This window comes from Erithacus rubecula (genome assembly GCF_903797595.1).
Source record: "Erithacus rubecula genome assembly, chromosome: 5".
Classification (NCBI taxonomy): domain Eukaryota; kingdom Metazoa; phylum Chordata; class Aves; order Passeriformes; family Muscicapidae; genus Erithacus; species Erithacus rubecula.
This window is the reverse complement of record NC_136687.1, coordinates 56445192-56463682: the sequence shown is the minus strand read 5'-3', so window position 1 is coordinate 56463682 and position 18491 is coordinate 56445192. Positions and strand designations below refer to the sequence as shown.

The following is an 18491-nucleotide window of genomic DNA, read 5'->3' as shown; positions in this document are numbered from 1 at the left end:
TTATAATACACAAAATTACATCTCGGTGCTTGTTGCAGCACTGTGTACTAATTAGCAGATCTCTTGATCTTACCTTACTGAAAATATTGAAAACCTCCTGTCCCACTGCAATTGTATAAACACACAAGCAGTTTGCACATTGCTTTTCCACCAGTAACAGCCTGTAAACCTGTAAACAAATGTTATTCTGTGGAATCCTGCTCCTTTTTGTGGGGAGCAACTCATTGACACCATGACAAGCCAGCTCTGTGGTTAAAGTACCTGCCTTTGATGGGGAGACATGAGGCTGCAGTTTCTGCCAGAGCTGGAGGGGATTTGAATCCTCTAACAAAAACCTCCTGGGGCTGTAAGTTTTTTGGGCTCAGCCCTCTCCCTCCCTTCCCTTTTACAACTGAAGCTGTGCCAGCTTGCTGGGATTTGGAGGGACACCACTTTTTGGGGAGCCCTTTGTGTCTTGGCCTGGGGACTCTGACCCCAAGTCCCACTCCACCAAGGGCTGGAGATGGTCAGCCAGTGAACCTGGAACACTGGGGATAGACTGTGCTCTAGGCTTGCCCTGAGGGGTAAATGGGCCTTTTTTTTTTAAGGCTGTCACTCCTGGTGTTCCCAGAAGCAATGTGCTCAGGGAGATTTGGCTCCCAAAATGTTCTTGAGAGAGTGTCTGGATTGGAGATCTGCCTCTGCAGCATTTTAATCAGCCTTAAAGGGGAAGAATCTTTAGAAAAAGAACCTGAAGGCATTCTAAAAATGCAGCAAAATGTCTTTAAGCCAGTTATTTATTATTCTACCCTCTTGAGAGTGTAAACTAATGAGTTATTGCAAGAATCTGTTAGGTGAGATCAGTCTGGCCAATTAACTTCAGTGAGCTTGGGTCCCTTTCAAACACACATCATGGTCAATAGAAGACCTGCTAAAAATAGTTAGTTTTGGGAGAATCAGGATATTTACATTAGAGAGAGAGAAAAAGGAGAGCAAAATGGAAATGGAGGTGGTGGTAAAACCCAGAAAGTGTCAAGTGAAGGGCAGCAAACCTGGTTTTGAGTGATTGCACCTTGGTACAGTCTTATGACAGAAAACACCAGGTTTGTTTTCACTTAAATTCTCTTATTGAATCATGTGATGAGCAGAGTACAAGTTATTCTGAAACTTTCGTGATGACCACATCAAGGAAGTTTCACTCCATTTACATGTGGAAGAAACCACACATTACAACTCAGTTGTTTCCTTGCTTTCCACAGACCATAGATTTTGGGAGTTTGCCAACAGTATTGCTGCATTTAATAAGTAAAATCAGAAACACTGGGCAAACCTCCAGAATTTCATGTTTTGCTTGAGTTCTCTTTATTTGTGGTCTTTCTTTCTTCCTTAATAATCTGGCTGGGGTGATAGGATAATAATTTTCAGACAGAACAGTAAAATACATAGTAGTACACAAAGAAAGAGTGACTCTAACAGTCTGTAAGCACTGTGTATATTAAAGGAAATGTAAAGCCTGTGCATTTTGTGTGAGGGCCACAGCATGCTCTGATGGCTTTACTTATCTTGATTAGTGCCTCTGTGTTCATTCACCTTGAACTGAATTTGTAGATTTGTTCCAGACAGTTTCTTTTATCTGTCAGCTGACTGAGGGAGTTTGCATCTAGAATTTGAAAATTAAATGAACATATGATATTTATATTATGATTATGTAATATAAATATATAATATTTACCAAGCAGCAGGCAGGCTGGTTTGTCACCTCCTAGGCTTTTTCTAAAGATTCTTCCTTCTGCCCCCTTCTAGCAGTTGGTGGCCTCAAGTCCTTGCTGCTCTTGTGTTGGTGGTTCAGCTCCTCCTTGTTCCCCATTGCTAAATTGCTCTGGTAGATGCTGATGCTTTTTCTTAAAGCTTCTGCTCTGGAGCCATTTAGGGCAGTTGTTACATGCTTCTGATGTGATTTCAGTGGGATAGAGGGCAGCTGAGAGGGTTTAGCAGAGAAGGGAATGGATGAACAAGACAGTTTCTGTCAAGATGTTAAGTCAGGGTAAGCTAAATTGGAAGATCACAAATTTTTTCTTTCTCTTTTTAGTAGGTAACTCCCCATTTAGCTTAATCTGACAGTTTTCTGGCTTGCTTAAGAAATAAATTCTCTCCTGTACAGACCAGGACTTTATTTTGCTTCTATGGGCTATGCCTAAGATATACAGAGAAAAAAATATTTGATGGTTAAGCAGTGTTCAACCAATTCAGATACTAAACCTCAGAATACTTTGAGCAATGCTGTTGATAAACTCTTTGGAGTTTTCATAAGGATCTGATCCTCATAAGCCATTCCTGTTTGGGGCAGACCCTGCAGGAGTGCAAGGGGGTTTGCAGTCTCTAAAGAAACAGAGTATTTGCTTTTGTAATCAGCCTTGCTGGTATTGCAATAAAAATAATCAGAAAACTGCACTCTTGACCCATTTGTAAAATGATGATTCCATGATCATGATTCTCTCTCCTTCTGGCAGATGGAAGCCTTAACAGGACACTAGAAATGCTTGCAGCTGTCTGTCATGGTCAGCAGTGGTCAGGATGCCTGTTTGGAAATCAGTCTTGTGTTCTGTGCAGAAAAATGGCTCTGTTTTGTTCTAGATGCTATGCAGATGCTTGCTAATGTTCAAAGAAATTTTAGATCCTACTTGATGGTATAAAAATGTGTTGCTTGGCCTAGCATTTCTGCAGTTAACAGCTGTGATTCTGTACCTTCTCCTCCTCTGCCAAGTGTGGGGAATCATTCAGGAATGATAAATCACGTTTTCAGCTTCTAACAAAATACCCTTGATCTATCTGCCTGGTTTTTATGTGGTTGGATTGTGTTGAAAGCAGTTTGGACATGAGGTTAGCATGTGTCCTATTTCTGAGATGTTATCTTGTCCTCTGCCACAGCTTCTGCAGTCTCACATCTGGAGAGGATGCCTGAATCGCTGGAGAATCTGTGTGATGTTGTTGATTCCTCAGCAATGTCTGTAAAATTATGGACTTTGCTTAAAGGTTTCATTCCTTCCTCCATTGCCTGGTGTAACTGTTTAAGTATGCACATCAAAAGAATAAGCACTGCAGTTAATACTAATTTCAGACTGTCTTTTCAATGACAGTTCCCAAGGATGGTCTCAAAAGCCAAGCTGCATTTGAAGAAATGAGGGCAAATTACATTAAAGAACTAAAGAAGATGGTAACTAAATGTCCAAGTAACTCTGGGCAAAGCTGGCAGAGATTCTACCAACTGACTAAACTTCTTGACTCCATGCATGATGTAAGTATAACTCCCCAGGGAGTGCAGAAAAGTTTAGCAAAAAAAACTTTCCATTAAGGTAAAAAAAATAGTCTTTTATTGTGTTAACTGACAGGGAGATAAAAAACAACCATATTCTTTTTAAAGGGGCATCTGAGGGAAGTTGTTAGATGAATTTAAGAAGTTAAAATAAGAAAGTAGAAGTCATTAAGGTGAAAGGTGACACATCCAACATGCCTGATGTGCCAATAAACACAGAATTCATTTGGTGATCTTTTACAGCTGGGTTTGTAATAATGATGACTTTAAAAGATGTATTGAGACCTTGGAGCCGTCTTGGGTGTTTGAAGCTGTATTTGAACTTTTCAAGTGGAAGATTCCTTGTTGGGTTATTTCTGCCACCCTCCCTTATTCCAGCACAAGGTGTTTTACACATCTCAGGTGTGAGATGTGGTGAAGGACACAGCAAAGTAAAAGTTTGGTCTCAAAGCATCCGTGCTGCTGATGCCTCTGCCCAGAGTGACAGAGTGGCTGTGGTAGGTGTGGCAGATTCCAGAAGGGATGTTCATACATGATGCTGAGTTGTTCAGCTGGGAGCAGCCTGGTTCTAGCCAGTGTAATGGTAAGTGCAAAGATTTGCCTTTGCAGGAGCAGGGCTGTATCTCCTTTAACTTGCTCTGAGGGAGCCTGCAGCCTCTGCAGAGGAAACAAGGGACCCAGCTGCTAAGGTCTCCTCTAGCTGAGAGTTTTCCCAGTGCCTCCTGAGAGTTCCCTGGGGAAAAGCCCATTCTGGCACCCATCCTCTCTGAAGCTGTGCCACAGTGCAGCCAGTGATGGGAGACTCCTGTGGACTGTAAGTGTGACCTTTAGTTGTATTTGGGCACAGGAGAGGAGGTCTCATCATGCTCATCACCCTCCCAGTAAAATCTGGCAAACTGCAGCAAAGGAGAACACTGCCCTACTCTATCCTGGGTGGGCAGGAAGGATCTTTGCTGCATGAAGAAGCTGCAGCACTTGCTTTCAGAGCCTGCGTACAAATGCACATCTTTGTGCTCAACTTAAATTTCATTTTGCAGAGCCAGTACAATACGGTGCACTTCAGGTCAAATCGGTGTAAGAGCCTGAGGTCTGTTTACAGAATGTACATATGGAATTATTTTTCAAATATTGTTCTGTTGTTCATTAAAACATTGCAAACCTTAGTGGGAGGCAGGGAGAGTATTATTAGTACTGCAGTAATAGCTCATTCTTCAGAGATCAGGTTTCACTTGCTCAGTGCCAGCAAAGGAAGTTGTAGTGTTTTAGTGGAAAAAAAAAAGGGATGGGTGATAAAATCACTTGCAAGAATTCACATCTGAACTTCAGGGCAGCATAGCAGACCCCTGCATTTATGGAGTTTTCTAATCCTCTTCAGGATAGGCAATGTCTGTGATTTGCTGCTGGAATGGGAGTGTTTGTGTGGTTAAGGTGACTGGATGACAGGCTTATGCTTACTGAGAGTGCTCCCATGTCCTACAGACATTTTCCAAAACACAGCACTAACAATTGGGAGCTGAACTAACCAGAGGAAGCAGGCTGCTCTTGCATTTTATTTAATTTTTAATTAAGCTATTTTTGCATTACTTTTGTTTTAATAGAGCACTTTCTTTCAAAGGACTTTTTAAAGAAAGTCCCATTGTCAGCAATCTCTGCTAGAAAGGCTGGTTGTCTCCACAACAGTGCTTCCTTTCAGAGATGATACTGCAGGCTAGTTAAACAAGGGCACTTGTTTATTTTTTCTCTTTAAAATTGTCTCCTTTTTGCATTTTGGTTTTTGAAATCCATCAGAATAAATTTAGACTGGTGATAATATTAATGAGAAGTGAGAATTAATATTCTCTCCCCACTGCCTTTTAGTGCAGAATCTCTCTGTTCAATCAACGTGAATGCAAATTTTCTGCTCGGTTCCTTAGTCTAGGAGGAATGCTTCTTCAGCTGTCACCTATGTATTTTTAACTTACTCCATTTTAATTTTAGAGGTTTAGAATATGTTTGGTGCTGGGCAGTCCAGCTGGAGCTGAGGCCCCATGTTTACATGCTGCTGTAGTCTCAGCATTGGCATTTTTAGTGCAAGCCTGAAGGGGCTGGTGCACAATTTGTGCTTGTTCAGCCCTCCTGCTGTGTCCAGCTTGTCCATCTGAGCAGAGCAGTATCTCACCACTTGTGGAATCCACTTTACCTGAGTGTAGGAGCAAGCAATAAAAAGCCCTGCTTCTTTGCACCTCCAGACTTGCTTTAATCAACCTTACTTTGAAGACATCTGTCTGAGGAATATATGAAATACAGTATATGGAAATATCAAATTACAGTATGCTTGGCTTATATAGTATGAGGGGGAAAAAGAAAACCCAAACAAGATGGTTTTACATTGCTCAGTATGCTAAATCATTCATCCACACAGTGAACATATGTGCAGGTAGAAAAGTGCCGAGCTGAGGAAATAGAGAAATTTTCAAGAAGGCCAGGCAGGCACTTAAGTATTTGAAAACATCAGCAACTTTATTTAATGATCCATAAAGCCTCAAAGTACCTGAAAAGTAAGAGATGGAAACCCAAGCTGGGCAGGCAAGATGAACAGGGGTTTGTGCATGTGCACACCTGTGCTGAGCTTAGGAGCCTGCCTGCAGCCTGCCCTGTTACTCTCTATTTGCATGGTGCCATGGGGAAGCTGTGGGTGCTGGACATGGCAGGGCTGGGTTAATAGCTGGACTCAGGGATCTCAGAGGTCTTTTTCAACCTTTATGATTCTATGATCCTTCTTGTAGGGTTTGTACTTCTCTTATTTTGTGTGGCTCATGTGCACCATTTCCTGAAGAACCACAGTGTAGCAAGGACAGCCCCTCCTCTCTACCTAGACTTCAAGGGTTTTGGTCTCATGCCTGTGAATGGCCATGGGCATTTTGGGGAGAGATGCACATGCAGCACTTGGATGGAGGTGAAGTGCCTGACAAACACCCTCAGGAACATTAGAAACAGATGTCCTGCACATGGTATCAAAAACTTCATTTGGATCCTCCTCAGCATCTCCTGTTGGCTTTGGCAGGAAGGGCTGTATCTTGCATGGCAGGCCTCATTTCATATAGAGACTGTGTAGTGTATGTGTTAGGCAGTTTGCAGAACAAAAGCTGAATTTGGTTTCAATCTGGCTGATACTGAGCAGGCTTTGAGTGAAGAGGGCTTTTGTTTCGATGCCATGACATTAAACCCTAATGTGAACCTTCCCCTTGTCTTGGCAAGGCAGCACCCTGCGCTGTCATTTGCTTGTTGACATTTTCTGCCAAACAAAAATAAATTCTTTAAGGCTCATGCTGCTGAATAATTAATTTTTTATGGTTCCTGAAGGGAATACTTTATAGCTGAGGTGGATCTTTCCATAGGCTGAGAGCGCCAGGATTTCACTCGCTGAAAAAGCTGACAGTGGGAATAAGGGCACGGATCCTCCAGGGGCAGGGTTGCAAGGGATGCTGTGCTGGATGCAAATGTGCCTCTGCAGGTTCCTAATCCTGCAGATAGAAAGCTGCAGATGAGCCCCTCAGCTGTCACCAACACCTTTGGGTACACTTACTTCTGTTGCTGATCTGCCCAAGCTGTGTGCCACAGATGATGAGCAGTTTGGAGCCTCCTTTCAGTCCCAGGGTGAGCATTTTCTGTTTATTGAGAGGATAGATCCAGCCTCTACTCCCAGAGCAGCAGCGATGTGGGAGTGTGCTAGGTGTGTGCTGCTGCAGCTAATATGCATCTGTGAAATGAGAAATTGATTCCCAGCTCCCTAATGTAGACACAAGCTACTCTGAGAGTTGTCTTGCTCAGTTTGTGATGGTTGGATCTCTCTTCCTTCACGTTAATTGGTGTTTGTTGGGGAAGGGCAGGACCCTGTGCTGTTGGAAGAAGAGCAAAGGAGACTTGGCTCAAAATTGGGCTGGCCAAGGGATGAGGATGTTTCCTTGGTGTGTGATGCTGTGTGTGCATCCTCCAGGCACAGAGCATGGGTTGAACTCAGGCTCTTCCATGGCAGGTGCAGGTGTCAGGTGCTGTGGTTTGGGTGTGCACGTGGTTATGAAGGAAACCTGAAGAAATGAGTGCAGTTCCTCAGTCAGATAAATGCACCTGCACAGGCAGAACCAGGGTCCATGTTTGCTCTGCCAGATACTGTTAGTGCCTAATCCATAGGTATTTTATCCACCTTTTACTCCTTGCTAGCATGAGGCAAATACTCTGAATAACCAGAGACTCCATCCCTTGTTCTTTGCTTGTGGTGGTGAAAGGTTTTACTCTTGGGTTAGAGTTCAGGATTTCCTAGGCAGCTAGGAACTGGCCACTGTGGGTCACCAAAGGACAAATGGATCTCCAGGAATCAGCCTGTAAGCCATCCCACAGGGAATAACAAGGGAAAAAGCTTCCTTCCTGAGCCCTTGGAGCAATAATAATTTTATATCACAGGATTTTTGTAGGAATGGGAGTTAAAAAAAAAGTAGTGGTAATGGAATATTGAATGCCTGGTTGGCAGTGGTTTTCCTTAGCCTACCTGGTTGTTGAAGCAGGAGCTTTGTATCCATTGCATGAAGTGGTAAAAGCAGCAAGTGACAATAGACATAAATTCACCAAGGGCTCTGCTGGGTGAGGAGAGCTGGGTGGGCAGAGAACAACTCCTGAAAGGGACAGAGACAGACAATTTGGAATGTCTTCTTTCTCTCTCTCTCTCTCTTTTTTTTTTTTTTTTTTTTTTTTTTTTTTTTTTTTTTTTTTTTTTAAACATAGGAGAACACTGAAGTTTCTGACAGCAATAGCTGTAGCTAATAATAGGAAGAAATTACTCAGCATTGTGTTGTTACCCTACTGCTGTCTTAATTGCTGTCTCAGTAGGCTTAATCACAGAGATGCTCCTGATAGAGAAGTGACTGTGGGCTTTCATACCACACTCAGAGATTCTGAGAGAATTTGGGAAAATGAAGCACAGAAATGTGCACCCTTGCAAATCCAGTAGTTCTTACCATTTCTGGAAATGCAAATCATGGTGAGATTTCCAAACTAAAATAAATTATTTTTGCTGTAAAAATGGGGCAAGTGCTGAAAGGTCACTAGAACTGTATTAACTTCAGGGACTTCATTAAAGGATTCATTTTTTTTAATTATGAAGAACAGTATGCGTGAAAAGTCCATTTTATGGACACCCCACCCTAATAACAGAAAATTACATTTGATTAATACTCCTATTTCTCAGAGGTGCTCAATACAGCATACAAATGCAAAAATTGATTAGGTAAAAATATCAGAATTGCCAAGACTGCTGGAGCGCAGCACACTCTGCAGGGTAGTGATGAGGGAATTGGGAATTGTTTTAGTTGTGGCCTTAACTGCACTGCCAAGCTGTAAGTCTTCAGAAGTGTGCTTCAGTAGCTGATATAATTGAGATTGTAGGAGCCAGGATATTTCCAGTCACCACTGCACTGCTTGTGCAAACAGCAGTGCTTTCACTCTCACTGCTAAATTGGAGTTGTCTGTCACAGTGCTGGACTGGGGAGCTCACGGGTTTTCCAGTATAAACCACCAGTAGCAGAGGGTAGAAGTGGTCAGCTAAAGTGTAGTCAGGAGTTCTCAGAGCACAGGGATTTTACAAGGCTTTAAAGGAGTGTATTTGATCTAGGAAATTCATAAGGCACGTTCAGAGGTGCTGGATAGCTCGTGTTACCTTGCTTGTCACCTGTGCTGCCTCAGTCACTGCAAAGACAGAGCTTGTGTGTTCCAAGAGAAAACAAACTTTTTGATATCCTTACTGAAGAGGGAATTTCTCTTTTAAAGCAAAAGGGCATCTAAATTATTTACCTGTTACAAATCAAAACTACATCAGACAAATGTTGTTTTGGATGCAGAAGTAAAGATTTTGATTTCAAAATCAGCATTGCCACTGGGACCTGAGTTTTTCATCATTTTAGTGCATCCTCATGCCAAGGCTGCTGAGCTGGCAGGGGGCTGGTACTTTTGAGAATGCATAGGAGCACACCTGCAGAAAATAACCTGCTCATGGCTCAGCTCTTGGTCTCACAGCTTTATCTGTCTGACCTCAGCACAGTGTTTACATTTTCGTACTTCTGAGCCGGCTTTCAATTCTGCCACATTTGTACCTCTTTATTTTAAATTAATGCTTTCCCAGTCCCAAAAAGCCATGCAGCTTTGAAGGCTGGAGTTAAAAAGATCCTGACTGCAATCCTGTGGTCCTGGTGACACATGGGGTCACATGTGTGACACACATGCTTCTTAGTCCTCCCTTTTTCTTTATGTGGATGATTATTGTCAAGTATATTAAAGCTGGTGGCTTCAGAAAATGGAACAAAAGTTTTAGCAGACTAAATAGGTATAGAAGATACATTATCCTTAGGGCTTCAAACCCAAGTATGGCATGATAGGAGAGTTCTAGGGAATTTCTTTTAAACTGTTATGAAAACTTAATCTTTCTCCTTTGTGGTGAGATTTGTAGTGTGCTGTGCTATGATCAAATCTGTGATACCACAATCCTGGTTTTCACCCACTGGACTGCTGACTTGTTTATTGAATAGAATAGATGATGCTTCCTTCATTAATGTTATTTTCTTTATTTTCCCTTGTTTGCATATTTACCAGTATATAAATGTGTAAAAGCTTACAAAGAAGTCAGAATTAGTAGTTTCTAGGTAGGATTTCCTGTGACCTGTCTCGCTGAATCCAGAGGCTCCACACGGGCGCGAGAGGCAGGAATTCACTTGAGCTGCACAGAAGGCAGTGGGACAGAGGTGACCCCAACCCCCTCTCAGATTTAGGAAAAGGAGCACATTCACAGGGTCATTGTCAAGGCTTACTTTGCTTAGGGCTGGTGTTGATGCCAGAGGCAGGGAGGAGGGAGTGGCAATCACACCAAGACACAGTTTCCTTCACTTTGGTTTTGTGCTGTTTAGAGTATTTTTGGCACACAGGATATGCAGCAACAACCTCCTCCTCATGGGTTAAGTAAACCTTTGAACATCAGCATTTTTTCCTTGAAAACTGGATTATGTCTATGCTACTTATTTAGCATGCATCTGTTTAATTAATTAGTGTTGCTTCATGACATGCCAGATCATCAGGATGACCTAAGCCCCAGCAAACAGACTCGTGTAGTGCTCAATAGCAGCAAATCATGTGTTTGAGTGATCTCAGCACTTCTCTGGGATGTTCACAAACTGCTTACATGTTTGCAAGAACAGCTGTGAAAGTCCTGAAAATGAGCAGTAAGGTATGGTGCTACAGGATGGAAATGCTGCTGCCCATATTTTTTTTATTTGTTTCCTTTTCTGCCTTCCAGAAGTCCACTTTTATTTGCTCTATCTTTAACAGGGACTTTATGGCAGAGTGCAATTCTGCATGGTAAGAATGGAAATGACAAACTTGTTTGATAAACTACACAAGCAGAAGTGTTTCAAGTCCTCTGCAAGGCCATGAGGTGCCAGAATTAATTTAACATTTGGATTTTTAAACAGCAGAGGCTCTTTCCTTCAATCACTCAACAGTATGTGAACTGCAGTGGAAGTTCACGCACTCACTGAAACCTGGACGTACTTCATTAATTCATATTTTTTCTTGGACCCTTCTGGGAAGGGTCCAACATACTCTAAGGCCTAGGAGATGCATTTAGGTCACAGTCACCAAGAAACCTGTAGCTTGTGTCACTGTGAGAGCTGAAATGCCACTGTGTGATGCAGGAGTTGTGCTGTTGAGCTGCAAAAATCAGCTGTTCTGGCAGTTATAGGTCGTGGGCCCTGGAGAATGCACTGAAGTTAACCAAATAATCTGATTTAATGAATGTGTATCCAGCTGAAGCTGAGAGATACAATAGTTTATGGCTGATCTTTTCCCTCTGGGCAGAATGCTTTATTTTTGTAGACCTGGGGTTTTCATGGTGGCCAGTTGCTGTTAGTGAAAGGAAAAGTGCAGCTAGGCTGAAAAATCAAATCTGTGGTCTCTTGGGTTTTCCTAGTTTGCTGATTTTTAATGAGTCAAGTAGCCCTTTGGCATTTGGGTTCTTTTGTTTGCTTTATAACCCCTGTAAATGGACTGTCAGGTCAGAGTAAGATGTTGTTTCTTGGAAATAATCAATTATCAGTAAGCTGTTGTTTGCATGCAAAAATCTTGGTGTTTTTCCTAAAAAGTCTTTATTTCTGTATTTCAGCTTGTTAGTGACTTATTGGAATTCTGCTTCTACACCTTCCGAGAGTCTCAGGCACTGAAAGTAGAGTTTCCAGCCATGCTGGTGGAAATCATCAGTGACCAGCTACCAAAGGTGGAATCTGGGAATGCCAAGCCCCTGTACTTTCACAGGAAGTGATAGAAAATGTCTTAAATGGAAGAACTTTGCCTTAAGTTTCCCTGTGTTATTCCACACCCATGAAGGACCCAAGAAACCATATTTTAAACATGCTCTTTACACTTGTTCAGCAGTCTCTGAATAGTCTAAAATCATACAAAGGGTTTGGGGGAATGAAAAGCAGTTGACTTGGATTTGGCAAGACCTAGATGTTTGGAAATTACCCCATAACCCTAAAACACTTAGAAAATGTTCCTGTTCCTCTGGATGAAAAGCCATATCTAGTCAATAACTCTTTGATTTTGATATTTTAACAGATGGAGTTTTAAATATGCCATGTAGTTTCTGGTATTGTTTGCTTGTTTTAAAAGGGTTCGAGAACTAATGAGAACTTTTTAAAGCTTACCCTTGGTTTGCACATAAAACGTAAAGTCAATATGGGGCATTAATATTCTTTTCTTGTAAAAAAAAAAATAAAAAAAAAACCAAACAAAAACTATATATATATATACACACATATATACACACACACACAAACCCTAACGTGTAAAGTAATAACAGAACATTTGGTGTGGAATACTGTTATCCCCACCTGTGGCATTTGTTATCCCATGTTATCCCATCATAGATGATATACACTGTGTCAAGTGTCCATTTACTATTTAATTCAAAAGGATAAGATGTGAAAAACAAATGCCCTGGTATCAATTTATAGTATCTATTGTGCTGGCTTTACAAATAATTTTTTGCAGTCTTTTGCTGTACTGTACATTGCTGTATGTATAAATTGTGAAGGACCTGAAATAAGGTGTAAGGAACTTTTGTAAATGAGACAAAAAATCTTTAATGGTTAATAGGATGAACGGGAAAGTATTTTTGAAAGAACTCTATTTTGCTGGAGACTATTTAAGTACTATCTTTGTCTAAACAAACAAGGTAATTTTTTTGTAAAGTGAAATGTTCTGCATGCATAATGAACCGTTTACAGTGTATTTAAGAAAGGGAAAGCTGTGCCTTTTTTAGCATCATATCTAATTTACCATCCTACAGTATCTGTTGTAAATAACCATGCTTAACCTTTTCAGTTGTGTTTTAAGCCTTTCAATTTCTCTCTCTCTCTTCCTCCCCTTTTGTCTCTCTTGCAAGCGTATGTGGCTTGAGCACATCTTAGAACTCCTGCTTCATGTATCTGTAGGAAACTACACATTTTTATGTTTGCCACTTTACCAAGGTTTCATTTAACAAGACAAATTATGGTCTCTCTCCAAAGCTTTTGCCAGCTTAATGATCTAGTGAGTTCGTGCCCTCTATTCCCTTTCTCTCTCAGGGGAATGGGGGTGAGCATCATGTTGAATGATTTTCCTTTTTTTACTAAGGTTTCCCAGATTGTTTGGTTTTATTTTTGGTTTTGTTTTTTCATTTTGTTTTTTTTCCTTTGAATACTGGATCTATGAAACATCTTCAAAGGTCAGATTATTATTTCAGATGGGGGAGAGCGATTTCTGGTTTTGCTGAAGGGAACATGCAGATCATTACAGTAAGTATATCAAAGAGATTTGTACTGGTGAGAGGGATGGTGAGGGATGATAAGGGCAGATGAGCTGAGTAGAATTTTTAGTGATAAACTAAAAGCATCTGTAATTTTGTAAGCATTTTTGTAATAATCAGGATACATCCAAGAGGACAAATGTTCACACTACAAGTTCGACTCAGTTGGTCTGATTTTGTCTCAAAAATATTTTCTCTAGAATAAGACTGCAAGGAAAAGAATTTTTGAGGTGATTTTCACTATTTCACAATTTATAAGCAACTACAAGATTTTGGAGTAGAATAGAGGACAGGTGAACTTTTCTGAGGCTCAACTGTTGCTACCATATGCTCATGTTTAAATAGAATAGTTTTTCAGAGTCCTAATCTGTAGTGTTCTCTCTGGGTGCCACTGGTATTTTTGAGCTCTAGTGTGTCCCTTGGCCGGTTGGAATGTAGCATTTCTTGTCAATGGTGGTCGAGTTAAGAATTCTACACCCTTTCTGAACCCAAATTTGGAGGTGCACTGTGGTGCACTGAGGACAGTCAGCGCTACTTGTCTTTTTAAATGACACCTGCCTTATGCAATGGGTAATCTGTAAAGACTGTATTCAGAGAGGTTTTTTATATATAAATATATAGATACATATATTATTTGCATTTTGGAAGTCTAATTCATAGGCAGATCTTTCAATACTGACCTGCACAGCAATATGAAAGCCAAACTTCCAACGTGAGATATACAGCATGCAGACTGGTTGTTTACAGTAAAGACACAGTCATACATCCATCTTTTAATTTACTTTTTTTTTAAAAAAAAAGTCTAAAATAGAAGATTTCAAAGCCAGGTTCTGGGTGAATACAGTCTGCAGCAGCTTTTTATATTAACAAAGTTACTGCCTCCTTTTCTGTCTCAGAGTAACTTTGCTTGACTAAAATAGCAAAGCCATATTCTACACTTCACTGTTAAATGCCTGTCCCAGTCCAAATTGTTGTCTGTTTGCTCCTATTTTTGTACCTTATTACTTTTAATCTTGGTTTGGTACAATTCATAATTCACAGAAACTTCATATAATTAAACACACTAAATTAGTTTTAAAAAGCAATTTATATCTTTATGCAAAAACGTATGTCTGTCTTTGCAAACAACTGTAAGCAGATTATAATAAATCCTTTACTTTAATCACCTGTTGTTTATGAAACCATTCATTGATTATTATTTTTTTGCTAGAGATCATTGAAGTAATAGATACAATTGGATATAGATGTTGTAAGAGGCAGTATTCTCTTATCAAGGACACTTAAGCAGAATAGCCATCACTTTTTTTAATCTAAACCTGTGTACAGAAAAAAGAAAAAGAAACCACAAAACCCAGCCCTAGTTTTTTGCTACCAGGAAGTTCATTACATTCTTTTGAATTTGTTTAGAATGAAATAGGCATTTGTCTCCTGCAAAATACAAGACAAACTATAACAGCTTTTAGAAAGTGGGCTTTTGTTCATTGAGCTAAATTATTTTGTTGTAAGAAGGAACAGGGATATGCAGCAAGAGCATTGTATACACAGTTAAAATGTAAAATAGTGTAATGTACTGCAGTTGGTATTTCAGGAATACTACACACCGTGTGACTGAGCAGTTGCACGGAGTAAAATAGAAAAGACTAAAGTTTGCAATATCAAAATCTTATTAAAAAGATACTTTACAATCAATCATGCAAAAAGCTAATTCACAGGGTGGTGTTTTTCACTGACTTGTTTAAACATTTATGAAATTAAAAAAATTCTACAGTTAATGCACTTTTAATTGTTTATTAAAGATTTGACTTTTTTTAGAGCAATGTTTTCAGCTGGAGGTCAATGACTTGATAAGAGAGACAGCAGTTCTGAGGCCAGGAAGCTCAGAGGAATGTTTAAGAATTTTTGGAGTTTAAATAGATTCCTGGATGAAAAATAAAAGCAGCCAGCAGTATGGTGTAAACAGTAAAATCTATGCATAATGATGCATTTATAATTAGGGGTTTGCTTCTGTATGTTTAAAGCTTTTTAAATAAATAGAAAATATTGTTTGGTCTTTATGTTAATGTCTGCAAGTACCTATTTTTCTTTTTTTTTATATACAAATTGTACAAATATACATGAATTAAACTGGTTTGATTGCAAGTATTTCTTGCATTTTAATCTCAGCTAGCTGCTGGTGCAGTGAGATCCTTAGAGACAAGCCTTCTGCTCCTGTAGGAGCAATACAGAACCAGAGAGTGGGTTGGGTTGGAAGGGACCTTAAAGATCATCCAGTTCCAACCTCTAGCCCCGGGCAGGGACACCTGCCACTAGACCAGGTGCTCAGAACCCCATTTAACCTGGACATGAACACTTCAACACAGAGAAACTTAAAATGCTGTAAAGTCTTTCTTCAGACAGCTGGAGTGTTGGTTCCAGCAATCTCTGTCAGCTCTGGGTGTTGCTGTGCCTGTGGTGGCTCCAGCCAGGGAGCAGCTCCTCGGGCTGTAAGACTGGGAATGTCCAACACTGGAATGTGGTTCACTGCACTTGGGTCCCTGTGCCTGACAGACTGTGCTGACACTCTTCTGGGCACAAGCTATGTCCCACTGGAAGAAACAAACCTTCAGCAGGGCACAGCAGTCTGGGCTCCAGTTTTTGTGAACCTCCTGCTGCTCTTCCCATTGACCAAAGTTAGTGATTCCCTCTTGCCCTGAGAGAAATTCTATTTTATATACACAAGGTCTCCCCATTGACTCTGCCTTCTCAGGGTCAGACCTTTTCCAGTTGTAATTACAGTAAGATAGCAGGAGTTTTATTTCCTCTTCTATCTTGGTTTGTTCTGGGCACTCTCTCACCAAGTTCTGCACAGAGCCTGGTCCCTGGTCAAAGACCACCATTTAATTGCATGTTGGTCTTTTAATAACAAGTTGCATAAACTTTTTTATTGCCAAAAAATCCTTGCACCTGCTTTCTCTTTGCTGAATTGTCAGAAGAAAACAATAGTAGGGGATCAGCAGTGTTAAGAAAAATTTCCCATATGTTTACAAGCATATGCATGTCATATGCTGTTCTAGAAATAAGACAATGCTATCACTACTTAAAACCATAATGAAACTTGTAACCTGACCTCAAGCTGGGGCACTCAGGTATCTGCAGAGACTGGGAGTTCATGAGGAGTACAATATTATTAAGAAAGGAGTGGAAAAAACACCCTTTCCTGTCACAGATTTTGCTTGGTAAACCATGCCCTGCCATCAAGTTTTGGAGGCATTCCTACTTTGATTGTAGATGTTGACAGGGTGAAGTTTATTTGGCACTTACCTGTGGCTAGTGCAAGGACAGATGAGGGCAGACTGCAGGACTCTGATGTAGAAAACAATGTCCAAGGCACATTCAGCTGAAGAGGTGAAACTCCAGTGAAGACTTTCAGTGAAACCCAGTTTAGCACTGGTGCATTTACAGCCTACACAGGCCTTCTGTCAGCTTTTCTCCTTAAACTGCAAACCAGGTAAGAATTGTCAAATGGGTTAAGAGAACAAGGAACAGCATTAAAGAAGGCAAGTTTCTGCCCAAGTCTCTTCTGTGACACAATTACAAAAACTTGGGTAGCAAAAGCTGCAAGCAGTGTGACAGGAACATGTATTTTCATTACAGGACAAATAAATCAGCTAATGAGATTTTTCTTTCACTCCTCATAAAAGAGAGCATCAGAAGGAAACCTGCCATGAAGATCAGCTGGAACAACACTTAACAGCCTTCAGCAGCCTGAAAACCCCAGGGCTTTTCACCCAGCAGAGTGGAAGTGTTGCACCCTGGCCAGTGACTAACAGGCTATAAATTTCTGCTGAGCTCAGCTAGGTAGGAGTCTCATCTTGGCCATTAATTATTCACAAACACATTTGACCTTAATCCCCAAGATGAGGGATTAAATCTCTGGCCTCACAGTTATGGCAAGGCCAATATAATTTTGCATAAAAAGCATATTTGGGGTTTTTTCCTAATTCACACTGTAATTCTCAGCCCGTGTCATGCATTCACTACCAGCAGCCTCAGTTTTTGAAAGCTGGCAAGTGTGTAACCAGCACAGAGCAAGGGAAGGGAACCCAGGCCAAGGATCAGTTCCTCTGTGCCCACAGCTGTGACAGGACAACAGAAAGAGGACAGAGGCCACACCCATGAAGAATGGCCACTGCTGCTGCCAGGCCAAGAGAAGGATCCTGTAACCAGCATTTTCCAGAATGGACTCCCTGTCCTCCTTCCTGCCTCTACAGCACGTTACTGCATTCCTCCAAAATCTGCCAAGCCATGGATAGGACAGACAAGAGGCATGCCCTAAAGGCCACCTTCAGGAAAGCAAGCAATCTCAAAGCCTGACTTCCTTTGTATTTTAGGTTTTTTAAATTTTAGCATGTTTTTAATCTCCACTCCCAAGCAGTCAGTACTGAGGGCATCGTTTACAGCTCTGCTCAGCAGTGAGGATGAAGAATAAGCTGTGCCATGGCTACTGGGCTGTGCAAGTCTGTACTTGGCACTGGTGTAACTGGGCTGATGTGGAAACCCATCTGGTGGGTAGCAGTTCCCACAAGTGAATTCCTCAGAGGCAGTGTGGTTAGCCTGAAAGCCAGATCTGATCTGGCTCAGCTCACTCCACTGCCTTCAGACAACGGCTGGGACGTGAGAAACTTTGGATTAGTGTTACCTCTGTTTAGTGTATCACTTCTCAGTAGAAACGTTTTCTTCTTGTTTGGGTTCTGCGTAGCTCCAGGAGTAAAAGGACTCTCAAAACATCTCACCTAAAGGTGAAACAGGCTCACAGGACTGGATGGAAGAGATACTATTATTCCTTCTCTATATATCTGCCTTTTTAAACAGTTATGAGGAAAAAAAGTCCCACCACACAGAGCCAGAGCTGAGAAGAACATTGAGAATTTTGGAGGACAGCAGCCAGAACAAGATCAAACATGCACTGCAGGTTTAAAACAACAACAAAACAAATGGAAGCAACTTCCAAAGCTTGTAAGCTTTAAATTATCAGAGCTTCATCATCTGACAAGCCAGCATACCTAGCTGCCACACCTGAAGGTTAACACCAAAGATTTATATTCCTCCTCTTCTTTCAACATTTTCTACCAACTGGTAGCCATGAAAATTGAGTTTGGCACACAAATACCATCCTGCCTCCAGAATGAATCTTTAAGGCCACAGATGAGTTGATAGAGCTGTGGGCCCGGCAACATGAGACCCAGCCAGAACACAGCTTTGCCACGTGAACAAATCTGAGCAAGGAAACCTGCAAGCTGTTGCTGCAAGTACTGGTGCAGTTATTTCCTTAACTCTGAATCAAGGAGTTAATCAGTC

General features: G+C 41.0%; 1 protein-coding gene across 4 annotated transcripts in view; it reads left to right on the top strand.

Annotated features, from left to right (window-relative positions):
- NR3C2 (nuclear receptor subfamily 3 group C member 2) overlaps positions 1-15208 on the top strand; it is a gene marked incomplete at its 5' end in the record, with an annotated part of 184180 nt that extends 168972 nt beyond the window's left edge. For all 4 annotated transcript variants that reach the window (XM_079305951.1, XM_079305952.1, XM_079305949.1 and 1 more), the window contains 2 exons: positions 3117-3274; positions 11472-15208. In XM_079305951.1, coding sequence (XP_079162077.1) covers positions 3117-3274; positions 11472-11627 — 314 coding nt within the window. In that variant the 3' untranslated portion in view covers positions 11628-15208. The remainder of the gene's footprint in view (positions 1-3116; positions 3275-11471) is intronic.
- Positions 15209-18491: the final 3283 nt, after the last annotated feature.